Source organism: Rana temporaria, chromosome 6 (assembly GCF_905171775.1).
Source record: "Rana temporaria chromosome 6, aRanTem1.1, whole genome shotgun sequence".
Taxonomy (NCBI): domain Eukaryota; kingdom Metazoa; phylum Chordata; class Amphibia; order Anura; family Ranidae; genus Rana; species Rana temporaria.
In genome coordinates this window covers 194,741,671-194,755,798 of record NC_053494.1, presented here as the reverse complement: position 1 = coordinate 194,755,798, position 14,128 = coordinate 194,741,671, and the positions used below count along the sequence as shown (strand labels likewise).

The 14,128-nt window shown below is 41.5% G+C and overlaps 1 protein-coding gene across 1 annotated transcript in view; it reads right to left on the bottom strand.

The window, feature by feature from the left end:
• LRP1B (LDL receptor related protein 1B) overlaps positions 1-14,128 on the bottom strand; it is a 1,757,966-nt gene that overhangs the window by 1,380,066 nt on the left and 363,772 nt on the right. Inside the window, exon 2 of the mRNA XM_040358043.1 lies at positions 12,913-13,035. Coding sequence (XP_040213977.1) covers positions 12,913-13,035 — 123 coding nt within the window. The remainder of the gene's footprint in view (positions 1-12,912; positions 13,036-14,128) is intronic.

Here is a 14,128-nt window from a genome sequence, read left to right as displayed (position 1 = left end):
CACAATGGGAAAAAAAAATACCTAACGTTATTAATATAAATGTATTGCTTCTCTTGTTCTTGGACAGTTAAGAGTATTAAAAGCACATGGGAATGAATGCAATACAATGCTTTGTGTGAGCACTTCACATTCACATGGAATGAATGGCACCTAACACAAAAAATGGAACCTTTTATTGATAAATGTCTCTATTATTATGTGTTGTTATTAAGAGCACTTGATATACTGTAGCCATGGCGCATTATGCAAAGCTTAATAAACCGTAAATGAGAAGTGTAATGTTTTTATTATGCCGCATGTAAATGCTTTGTATGTGTTTGAACAATTAGGTGTAGCGGTTTGAAGCTATGAGGGATTCATGCAAAATGAATAGCGGGGACATTATTAAAACATGAGAATGAAAAAGCATATTATTTTTAAGTTTATCCGACAAGTTTTGTTCCGCAGCCCGGGAGAGGTAATGAGATGCAGGTCATTCTGATATTCACTTTTTTTTCCCTCAGAATAAAAAGGTTCACTGAATGTCAATGACTGCCGCACAGCCTTCGGAAAAGTAATACTTGATAAAGAGTGCAAGTGATAATTGTTATATCCTCTGTGTTGTGAGGGACACAAGACTCTGGTCTGGAACAATGGATGTTTATTCAGTACAGGCTGTACACTGCAACATGCATCTCAGGACAATACATATCTCTGCTTCCTACATGTGGTCTCTCTAAGATGGCTACTATGCCCCTTGACCCTTGTCATCACTGCTGGGTGGAGCCAGACTTAAAGTGCCAGTACATGTGAAACCCTTCAGGTATAACAATACTAATTCAAACTTATTCAGAATTCAGACTGAACAGGAGACGGATAAAATGAAGGTGTTTTACCAGTGATCAAGTGTTAAACTTATGCCACGTACACACGATCGGTTCATCCGATGAGAACGGAACCAATGGATTTTTTCATCAGATATCCGATGAAGCTGACTTTCATCAGTCTTGCCTACACACCATCAGTTAAAAATCCGATCGTGTCCAACGCGGTGACGTAAAACACGACGACGTGCAGAGAAAAATGAAGTTCAATGCTTCCGAGCATGCGTCGACTTGATTCTGAGCATGCATGGATTTTTGACCAATGGATTTCCCCACAGACGATCGGTTTTTTAACCATCAGATCATTTTAATACAGGTTCTATGTTTTTTCACCGATGGGAAAAAAACGATGGGGCCCACACACGATCGTTTCGTCCGATGAAAACGGTCCATCGGACCGTTTTCATCAGACGAACCGATCGTGTGTACAGGGCATAAGAAGAGATAAATGTCATCTTAGTTATCAGCTGGTTAAGAGCTAAAACCAGTAACATCTTCAAGAGAACCAGTTCTGTTGCATGACAGTAGGCAATGTCTTTTGATGGACTCAAATAATTGACACACAAACTCAAAGCACTGCATGTCAGTATGGAAAAAAGACGTCACATGTAAAATCGCTGACATTTTTATATTAGAAAGGCCCACATGTTTCGGGACACAACTCCTTCTTCAAGGCTATAAAGGTACAGCATATAGAAATGCATTGATATATAAAGATTGCATATGCATTAAATTACCAAAAGTATTGTGAAGCCTGCCTTTACACGCACGTGAACGTGGCATCCCATTCTTAGTCTGTAGGGTTCAATATTGAGTTGACCCACCCTTTGTAGCGAGAAAAGCTTTAACTCTTATGGGAAGGCTGTCCACAAGGTTTAGTGGTGTGCCTATGGGAATGTTTGACCATTCTTCCCAGGCCAGAAGCGCATTTGTGAGGTCAGGCACTGATGTGGATGACAAGGCCTGGCTCGTAGTCTCCACTCTAATTCATCCCAAAGATGTTCTATCAGGTTGTGCAGGCCAGTCAAGTTCTTCCATCCCAAACTCGCTAATCCATGTCTGTATGGAATTTGCTTTGTGCACTGGTGAAATCAATTGGTGGAGGGGGGATTATGGTGTGTCTTTGTTTTTCAGGGGTTGGCCCCTCAGTTCCAGTGAAGGGAACTCTTAAGGTGTCAGCATACCAAGACATGTTGGACAATTTCATGCTCCCAACTTTGTAGGAACAGTTTGGGGATGGCCCCTTCCTGTTCCAACATGACTGCGCACCAGTGCACAAAGCAAGGTCCATAAAGACAGGAATGAGTGAATTTGGGGTGGAGGAACTTGATTGACCTTACCCTATAGAACACCTTTGGGATGAATTAGAGCGGAGACTTGCGAGCCAGGTCTTCTCATCCCCATCAGTGCCTGACCTCACAAATGGTCTTCTGAAAGAATGGTCCATTATTCCCATAGACACACTCCTAAACCTTGTAGACAGCCTTCCCATAAGATTTGAAGCTTTTATAGCTGCAAAGAGTGGGCCAACTCAATATTGAACCCTATGGACTAAGACTGGGATGCCATTAAAGTTTATGTGGGTATAAATGCAGGCATTCCAATACTTTTCGCAATATACAGTAGTGTACATTTAGCCTAACAAAAATCAATTACCATGCTGCAATGGTCCTGCAGTCCTCTCGGACCTGTCATGTGTCCCAAAAGACTGCAGTGAGGGAGAGAGTACAACTTCCACTTGGATCGCCTAGGCCATAGGTGCTCAAACTGTGGCCCTCCAGCTGTTGCGTTACTACAAGTCCTATCATGCCTGTGCCTTTTTGGAGTCATGCTTGTAATTGTCAGCTTTGCAATGCTGTGTGGGACTTTTAGTTCCATAACAGCTGGAGGGCCACAGGAGCAATAAAACTTTATTAATTATCCCCAATATTAATTCCCTCCCAAAGCTGGAACCAGGCCACAGCCCCCAGGTATGCCCAGCTGAGGATCAGGATAACATTAGCATATGCAGAGTACAAATGGCAAGAAACAGAAGGAAATACAGGAAGCAAGCCTAGTTTAGGGTGGGCAGCAGGCAAGCACAGATGCTAGACAAGGATTGATACATAGGAAGTCAAGCACTGAATAATATGAATACATATAAGAGTAGGCAAACAGGACCTCAGAGAACTGGGAAGCTGCACAGCAACACAGGCTGCCCTGAGAATGTCTTATACAGTAGAACCTTGGTTTGAGAGTAACTTGGTTTAAAAGCATTTTGCAAGACAAGGATTTTTTTTAATAAATTGTGACTTGATATACAAGCAATGTCTTGATATAAGAGTAGCGTCATGTCACAACTGAGTATAAAGTAGAAGAGAGAAGCCTCTAAGTGTAGCAATATGGTTACATTTAATGAAGGTTCGACATTTAGAAACTCACATGATTGAGTATCCAGGTATCCGGGGAAAAGCTGTCCACATAGACCACTGCCATTGATGTTGTCCCTTCCACGAGTGTTTCAAACCTCGCTTTCAGATTACTCTACTACAGGGTAGTCTTCCTGGTCATGATTGCAAACTGACAGCAGGGCAAAATCGTGGGTGCGCGATATACGCCGATACCCGCTTTCCCGCGCCGAGTTTTGAATACTGCGCCGACATATACCGAGCGCAGTACACTCGGGTATAGTCGGCCAGTCTTGGCTTCTTCCGCGCTCACGTCCTGGACGTACAGGACGTACAGGACGTGAGCGCGACAGTTGCCGAGCCTGCCCGAGTGTACTGCGCTCGGCATATGCCGGTGCAGTATGCAAACTCGGCGCGGGAAACGAGCGGGGAGGACGCGAGGACGCCGGACCCAACGAAGAGGACACCCGAAGCCGCAGACGGACGCCGGACCTGCCGATGGACGCCGCGCAAGACACCAAAACTGTAAGTACAAAAAACTATTTTTTTCCACAGGAATGGGGGCAACTTTAGAGGTGCGCGCTATACGCGGGAGCGCGCTATACCCCGATAAATACGGTACTTAGATGTGCCTCTTTAATGTAACCATAGTGCTACAATTAGAGGCGCCTCTCTTCTCTTTTATACTCTGTAGCTCCTGCTGGATTTTGCTTCTAATCCTCTTATGGAGGCTTTCCATTTTATGGTTACCCAACCTATCACATTGCTATAATCTTTTTATGTGGACTATAAACTGAAGGACTTATGAATAAATGGTTGTGGAACAAATCATTTGAGAGTCCATTATTTCTTATGGGAAAATTTGCTTTGATATACAAGAGCTTTGGATTACAAGCATGTTTCCGGAACGAATTATGCTCGCAATCCAATGTTTTACTGTATAGGTCAAGCTAACTGGGAGGCAGACCAGGGAGTGCAGGAAGGTAAAGGAAAAAAAAACAGAATAGCAGGTGACTCCCATAGGTAAGCACAGAAGCCAAGCAACACATGTGAAAGGAATCGCAGGAAGGATGTGTGAATTATTCAGGTAGGAACACTGCAGGCTAAGCCAGGACAGCAGAAAGAAGAAGGAGCCACATGCACCTCCATACCTCACAGTACCAGGTATTTTATACCAAGTTTTGGAAAACAAAGCATCAGGGGAATGAAAGCCAGGCATATGTTACTAGGAATCGGGGGGGGGGGGGCAATAAAGTAAAACTGCTGCTTTGCTCATCATGGTCTTAGCACAGGGTAAATTATGTGAACTTTCTGATGTTAGAGCAGCTGCTGTGTACTGAAAAGCATTAGCAGCTCCCTGGTTGCTTTCACTTGTTGCCAAAAATCTCCTATCAGTCATTAACTACTATATTACTACTATATTAAAACCATTTGTTTTATAAAATGTATATAGACAACTGCTGGATTGCAACCACTGCACATCACATGGGCCTCTTAATGATGAAATGTGGAAGTGACTACATTTCAACAGATGTCTATACTGCATGTGTCTCCCATAATGAGGATGTGCTTGTCTTCTAAATGTTTCACATCACATATGTTTTTAATATCATAATATTAATATAATACAGTAGCTGGTTTAGGCTAATGTAATCGGCTTTGGATATAAATCTGTCTTTATCTTATGTACTCATAAAGACCTGAAATGCTTTAGTCAAAAACACTAACGCATTTAAGGCCTCGTACACACGATAGGTTAACCAGAAGACAACGATCTGATGGACCGTTTTCATCAGTCAAAACCGATCGTGTGTGGGCCCCATAGGTTATTTAACCATTGGTTGAAAAATAAAGCCAACTTGCTTTAAATTTAACTGATGGATTCCTAACCGATAGGTCAAAACCGATAGTAGGCACGACCATCGGTTAAAAATCCACGCATGCTCAGAATCAAGTCGACGCATGCTTGGAAGTAATTTCAAATCAATCGCGGCTATAATGAATTGTCGGCTCCCAGCAATTTAGAGAAAGGTCATTCATAAAAAAAATGTGGGGGTCCCCCCAAATTCAATTACCAGACCCTTCAGAACCCTTCAGGTCTGGTATGGATATTAAGGGTAACCCCGCCGTCAAATGTAAAAAAAATGACGTGGGGTTCCCCCCAAATGTCTATTCCAGACCCTTAAGGTCTGGTGTGGGTTTTAAGTGGAACTCCACCCCAAATAAAAAAAAATGGCCTGGAGTTCCCCCAAGAATCCACACCAGACCCCTTATCCAAGCACGCAACCTGGCAGGCCGCAGGAAAAGAGGGGAGACGAGTAAGCGCCCCCCCCCCCTCAAAGCACCATGTCCCCATGTTGATGGGGACAAGGGCCTCATCCCCACAAACCTTGCCTGGTGGTTGTGGGGGTCTGTGGGCGGGGGGCTTATCTGAATCTGGAAGACCCCTTTAACAAAGGGGACCCCCAGATCCCGGCCCTCCCTATGTGAATGGGTAATGGGGTACATTGTACCTCTACCATTTCACTAAGAAAGTGTAAAGAATTTTAAAAATTAAACACACACACCTTGGAGAAATTCCTTTATTAAAAAAAAAAAATCCAGCGGTGGTAATCCACTCTCGGTCTCAGCTCCAACGCTGTCGGTATCCTGCGACGGGTTATTACCTCTCTGCCGTGGCCCAACGATGAGAAGATCTCTTCATCCAGGTCCGGGATCCAGCGCACCCTCTGACTACATCACTGGGGAAGCCTGGGCTCTCTCTTGCGTCAGAGGGGGGCAGGGTCACGTGATGGGTGGCCCGCCTCACCTATAAAAGAGCTGTCACTGGCTCAAGCCGCGTCATTCGCCAAGGTGTCTCTGGTGGAGACAGGCGATGCGTGAGCTGGATCCCGGACCTGGATGAAGAGATCTTCTCATCGCTGGACCCCGTTAGAGAGGAGATCACCCATCGCAGGATATACATTTTTGGATATATTTTACTCATATTTTTATTCTCATTAGGTCCATATTCTAATAAAGATGTATTATTATTACATTTTAATTGTAATGTATTATTAACATTTTGAATAATATTTTTATTTTATTATTACTTTTTTTTCATCCGATTGATGAACTGAAATGTTTTTTTTTTATTATTTAGATCAGTGGTCTCCAAACTGTGGCCCGGTGGCCAGATGCTGCCCTATGCTTGCCATTATCTAGCCCTTGGGGCATTATTCCTCCCACTGACACCAACAATGGGTCAATATTCCTGCTATTGACATAAAAAATGGGGCACTATTTATCCCATTAAAGCCAACGATGGGGTATTATTCTTCCCACTGACATCAGTGATGGGGCACTATTCCTCCCACTGACATAATAATTGGGCACTATTCCTCCCACTGACATCAACATTGCATTGTCTACTCCCACTGACTCCAGGACAGTTTCTACTCCTAATGACTACAGTTTGGTCCCCATAAAGATCTGGGGGACAGTAAACCAGCCCTTTGATTTACATGATCACATTTGTCTGAGTTATCTGAATTAATTTACATTCAATACTAGCTATTGGTTATGTGGTTTCATATATGACCTGAGGAGGAGGGGGTATTGTATTGATATGGAAATGCCCCTATTTTTTTTAGCGCTGATGAAGGAGGCATCAGTAACTCCTTGGACTGTCCCTCCTTGGAATGTAACTCCTTTTATTGAAATAACATTGCATCTGGCTCTCTTAGCAATGGTGCACTTCAATTTCCATTTTGATCCTACTTGGCAGAATCTGCCTTTACAATAATAACATGATCGGGCACAGTATTGGAATATGAAGCAGTCCCATGATTTCTTTGGATGATAAAATCATCTCACTACAGGAGAAAAATCTCAGGGACATCTGAATTTTAAATACTACAGATTTCTTCCAAAAGCAGTGGGACAATTGAATAAGCACAGACGTTGGGTATCTGATAAACCCTTAAACTATTGCCATAAGAGCAGGGAAGTTAATTGTTGGTTGGCTTCAGATCACTATCTTCAAATATAAATACAAAATCATTATAGCATTAGTCTCCAAACTGTGGCCCAATGGCCAGATGCAGCCCTTTGCTTGCATTTATCTGGCCATCGGGGCACTACTTCATCCATACCAACAGTGGGGCATACTTCCCCTCACTGACACTAGTGAAGGAGAACTAATTTCTCTAAAATGACACCAACAATGGGGCCCAATGATACCAATGAGCAGACATAAGTCCTCCCACTGACACCAATGATGGGGCATTGTTTTTTCCCATTGATGTCGGGACCTTTTCTATTCCCAATTTCAACAATCCGGCCCCCATAAAGTCTGAAGGATAATAAACTGGCACTTTGTTAGAAAGTTTGGAGACCCCTGCTTTATAGTATAACATGGCTTTAAAACAAAAAGTGGATTCCTTCTAAGGTCATATCACAATGCCTAATTTCACTGTTTGTGCAGCTCACGGCTCCAAAAAATAAATAAATATTGGGATGTAAGGTCGTGTAATAGAAGGGGGTCCTAAATGAGGATTTTCCATTTATTCTAGAAATGTCTCTTAATAGCTCCTAGAAAGCAAGGAAGGTAGGAAACAATATATAATAATGGATAAACATATGAAGATTAGCACACAGACCTATTCACATATTCCCTCTAATTAATAAGCACTTTCCTGGATGGATCTTTTCAATCCAACTCGGCACTTCAGGAGATATTAACACCTACTATAATGTATAATTAAACCCCTCAATTCACATCTCCTCTGCTGAGTAGCAGGTTGTGAATGAAAATAAAATAAAACATCGCTATAAACATCTAAGCAGAAAAATAAAACATACATGTACGCTGAGCAGGTATCTTCTGAAAACAATGGAGAGAAGTCGAGAAAATCCATCTCAGACAAAAGACCCCCATTGGGCTTAGCTGGCTAGGCATGACTGCAAGAGTCCATTTGCCACAACAATTCTTGCAGGTGTCTGCAGCAGAGATAAATGTTTGTGATCCAAAGCCCAATTCAGACTGACCATAGACATAAGAAGGTTCTATTTAAAAAAAAAAAAAAACAATGGAGCAACAGCTAAACCGCATTCTAGGCTTGCCTAAATGTATATGTTCAAGTGAATAGAAAAAGGAAGGGATAGGTGGTGATCCCAGGATTGGACAAGGATCTCAAACCTATCTGATCATTCAATTCAAGGGTGTTTGGACAATCTACTGCCACCAAATCATGGGTTTGTCCCTCAATTTCACTGTCTGAGGCATCACCGAACAGCCATCCACTCACCCTTGGCACTAAGTCCATCCTAATACATGGAGCAAATTTCCTGCAACCACGGGTACTTCAGCCCTTTAAACAGCTGTCCGCCGGCATGGGCGTCCGCTGAACTTTTTTCAGGGGGGGGGGGCATCATTTTAAGGTCATCCATGCTCGGTCCCTTTTTGACAATGTCATGAAGGGGAGGGGCTTAGTCATTATCACATAAAGCGCAGGCATGCAAAGGTTTGAGAAACCTGATACAACTATCAAGCAACTAGCAACTTAGAATAACAATATCATAAAACATGGAGCCATCCCCTCAAGGAAATAACATCCCCCTCCCCCTCTCTGTCAGCTGGAGCTAGAAGAGAGAGAAAAAGCGGCTCTAATTGGATTCGCCGTGCCGCCACCTTGTTTCCTGCCCGCTGTTTTTCTCACCGAGGATCATGGCACTGATTTCAATGGGGGACAAGCGCCCTCCCTTGCCCTATGGAGTGGACACCCATGTCCGCCGGCCACGCACAATTGTGGGCACGAGAGCCTGAACAGTGATGTGTGTGTGTCACACACATCTCCATTCTATCAGGAGAGGAGAGACAGATCATCTGTTCCTACTGTCTCCTCCTCTAGTCAATCCTATCCCCCCTACAGTTGGAAAGACACACTGAGGGAACACATTTAGCCCCTTGATCGCCCCTAGTGTTAACCCCTTCCCTACCAGTGACATTTACACAGTAATTTGTGCATTTTTGTAGCACTGATCGCTGTATAAATATCAGTGGTCCCAAAAACTTGTCAAAAGTGTCCGATATGTCCGCCACAATGTCGCAGTCCCGCTAAAAATAGCAGATTACCAGTAAAAATAAAATAAATAATAAAAATGCAGTGCCGTATCGCAAAAAAATGGCCTGGTAATTAAGGGGGAATTGATTCCGGTCCTTAAATGGTTAAACAAACCCCAAAGTATTAGCATTGAGATAAGGGGGAGGGCCAATGTACATGACACCTTAGCGACTTTTGATCTGGCTTACATTTTGCCAATAAATGGACAATATATGAGAATAACAGAAAAGAATCCCTGGTATAGTATTGGTCTTTTATTAAGTCTACCTGATATTCTTCAACTAACTTTGGAGTCTTTTTCAAATAAAAAAGCCTTTAATGCCTACTCACCACACTTTATAAATCCTCAATGTGCTTTGTTCTTGTCAGTCTTTCTCTTTTATATGCGATGATTAACATGGTGACATTCAACGGGAAACATTCTCATTTTCTTCAGACACAAACTAGGGACATTAAAATTTAATAACATCTTCTCTGTAGTCATTTGTGCTCAGTAATCTATTCAGTTACTGCTGTGTTCTCCAGCCGCTACTGCCACTTAAATGTGTATTGTTAAGCAATGCTAAGCAAAGCTGTGTTTTGCCAACTACGACTCTTACATGCAGCTCCTTTTTACTCTCTTTTTCACCCACAATGCATTTATTATGTGTTGCCATTAAATATAATATATATTTTTTATAATATATATATATATATATATATATATATATATATATATATATATATATATATATATATATATATATATATATATTTTTATCCTTTAAGCATTTACACTCACCAGCCACTTTATTAGGTACACATGTTCAATTGCTCAGTAACACAAATTGCTAATCAGTCAATCACAATAGGAGATTATGGGGCCCCCGGGCAATTGGAGATTTTGGGGCCCACAGGCAATAGGAGATTATGGGGCCCCCAGGCAATAGATTATGGGGGCCACACAGTATATACACACACACATACAATATACATACACAGTATACACACACAGACACACAATATACACACACAGTATACATACACACTGAAAAGGTACTGGAGAGGCGGGGCAGCTATAATCTTGGGATTTTTTTTTTTAAAACACAGATTTTTTACATACTGTCCCTGGTTTTGCTGAGGCTGGCAACCCTGATGGGGCCCCCTAGTGGCATGGGGCCCTCGGGCAGTGCCTGAGTGCCCAAATGGTCAGTACGCCCCTGATAGTGCTAGAATTTTGTGCATATATATTTTTGTAATGCAGTCTATAAAAATGCACAATCAAATTCAACCGGGTGAACAAGTTTATGAGAGGTGGGTGGGACTGCTGCCAGAATCTCAAGTAATCAAAAAGGATGTGTCCATATCTTGTCAAGAACTGCTGCACTGGTCAACCATCATCCCAAGAATCAAAGTTGTAACATTGATATATAGACTATATAGTGAAAGTGAGACACTACAACACATTTTATGAGCTAAACACATCACATTGCGCTATTATGGCAATCAAAAAATATTTACGGCTAGGGGTACTGCTCCTGGTATTAATAGCTTTAAGACATAGAGCAAAGAAACCCACAAAAGGTGGGAATCTGTACTATACGATACCCAAGAGATAATGCAAATGAATGAAAATGATGTAGAGATAAAAAAAATACAAAATGTATTGTAATACATAAAAAAAAACTCAAAAGAGGAAAAAAGTTTTGACAACACTATTAAAATAGAAAATCACACAGTAATTTCAGTACAGTGATTACAAAAGGGGTGCACTCCATGCATGTAAAGTACAGCTGAACTGGACATCGAGATGTCAGCGTGTTTCAACAAATTGTCTTCTTCAGTGCAGGAAGAAGTCCACTTGAAAGGGGTATAATATATCAGCTACAATAGCAGGTATATTTATAGAAGGAGGAAACTGTGTGTCTGTGGCTTATTGTAGTGTCATACAAGGCCCCATAGATCCCAGAGTCCAGCACAAGGGATAAAACAGCGGAAGAAAAAAATAAAGACTCTTCCACGTAATAGGAGGAATCTATCCTTAGGTTTACCCAGTTGGGGACAAAATATTTTTTGTGGGTGCTAGACAATGGCCACAGACCTGTAAATGACCAGTTCCTAACCCAGCAATAGTGAAACCTCATTCACATGAAAGACATAGAGCCTAGAGGACCCAGTAGTGCAGCAATCTATACAGATCCAGTTTTCCCAACCTCAAAACACAATGCAAAAAGACATCAACAACAACGATTCCCTGCGCATGAGTGAGATAACCAGATGAAAAATGTAGCTCTGTTGCAAAGATTGTTGCTGGCCTATAGAACCAAGGTTGTCCTCAAAAAACTGTAAAGATAGATAAAAGAAAGAGGGGGCACTGGCTTAGTACATTATCTCACACATTTTATTAAGATTGAATAAAATAAATTGGTTCTACTCACAAACATAGGTAGTATAATCCCTTTTTGGCCCCTTAATGTGGTTACACTCTCCCAAACTCTCTGATAACTGGAGCATAGGGGAGCCTCACCAGAGTCCCTGCTGGCTAGCATTTTTCGAAGGTATATCCTTCTTCATCAGAGCCAAAAGGTCAGAGCTCTGATGAAGAAGGACATACTTTTGAAACGTGCAAGCCATGCTCGAGGTATCGGAGAGTTTAACCAAGTCGAGTGGCCCGATGAGCGCTTATACTACCTATGTTTGTGAGCAGTACCAGTTTATTTTATTCAATTTTAATAACATTTGTGGGATAATGCATTAGGCCAGTGTGGTATCATTCTTTCATCTATCGTTACAATGCAAAAATAACTGGATTTCAAAATGCCACAAAACATCAGGGGGTAGACATAAAGTATAACAGTACTGTTTGCATGGGCTCATATCGACAACCTAGGTCAGTGATGGCGAACCTTGGCACTCCAGATGTTTTGGATCTACATTTCCCATGATGCTCATGCACTCTGAAATGTAGTTGAGCATCATGGGAAATGTAGTTCCAAAACATCTGGGGTGCCAAGGTTCGCCATCACTGACCTAGGTCAACTTGTCCATGTATTTGTACATCAATGGATTTACAAGGTGTCGTATTTTTTTTCTTGAGTAGTTCTTCCAATTAAAAAATACATCATCCCAAACAGAGAAAAATCAGTTCCCTAAAATATCAAATCTACTCATGTTATCTGTATTTGTTAAGTACTGCATGCTCTCCTCTGGATAGATTCATATTTTCGGTAGAAGTTAAGGAATAATACAAAAACGTCTAGCTTAAAGAACAAAGTCACTGTATCTGCAGGGCAAGCAAAGGCTTATAGATCCCTTTTGTAAATGTAAATCCTTGATCCCCAACAAAGAACCTAATAAACACTTCCTACAGGAGGGCTACACTGGTTATAACATTATCCATTATTGTTCGGAACTAGACAGCGGGGCGACAGCACAAAACATTAAACACCATGGCAATCATTTTCTACGCAACATTCCAAGATACGCCATCACTGTTACTGCGCTTGTCCATACCAGAAGAAAAAAAACACAATATCCACAAGCTCTTCTATGCAGTAAAAAAAAAACATGGTCACTTACAACGTTCTGGTGACTCGTCTGAATTGTCCGGGCAGTCCTGTTCTCCGTCACATAGCCAGCTCTGTGATACACATGTGACATTATCGTGACATACAAACTCGCCTGGATCACACAATTGTTGTTCTGAAAGTAATAAGATAAGAAACACTTTAATTGAAAAAGTCATGTAGTAAGGCACATACAGTAGGTGTAAAGGCAAAAAAGGCAACAGGAAAATCAGTTTATAATCACTGGCTGTGCGTAGTTCTATTCTTATTTTGCCACAATTGATAAATTAAAGTAGCACAGGTTACATTAGCCTATGTGATGAAATTTGTTTTCTTTGAGCTTCTGCCTTCTTACAAATCTAAAGACCTACTAGTTGATGCTAATAAGCTAAGGATCATCCCTCCTTGATGTTGCCTATCCTTCTAAGGATTTGATTCCAACACAAATTTTATAATCTAGCCATTTGGTGAGTTTGTTTTTTCCCACCCGAACGGACAATTAAGATCACCTATCACACATTAAATTTTTTGGTGTGTGGACTTTCTCTCTTAGGAATTTCACTGTCCAACTATGCACATAAGAATGTATTTGTGATGCATTTAATGTTAATCTTTTGATGAATGAGCATCGTCCTTTTATATTTTCTGTTCTACCAAAGTAGATCTATAGGCAATATTTGTTGTTTGTTTTGGATAGAGCAAAGAAGGGTTATAACCCCTGTCAGTTTTTTTCCCCCTCGTCAGTTTTTATTAAACAAATGCATAGATACAGACATGGGACAATCCACATTAATACAGACTTTGTGAGATATGTGAACAATCAACCAACCAATATCAACAGAGCATATTATGTAGTCTTCACTGCTTTTTTGTCTTCAAACCATCCTGCCACCCTCTGCACCCCGTATGGGATCAAGCTGTGCAATGGGCAGCCAGACCGCTCGGCCTGTAGGTTTAATTATCTACTAAAGGTGGGAAGATAACAACAGAAAAAAGTGTAAACCTCAAAAACAGTTGAAGTTCAAGTAGAACGTTGAAGAACTTCTAGATCAACTTACCTAGGACATGGTCGACGAAAGTAGAGTGAGTCCGATTTTTTTTTTTTGTTGCCATCTGTGTCCCATTGGGGAGATTTGCCTTCACTTCCTGTCCCATAGTCAAATGGGAAGTGAAAGGAAATCCCTGCAAATTTAGGCAATTCCTTAGGGACCCCCAGGTCACCAGAACTA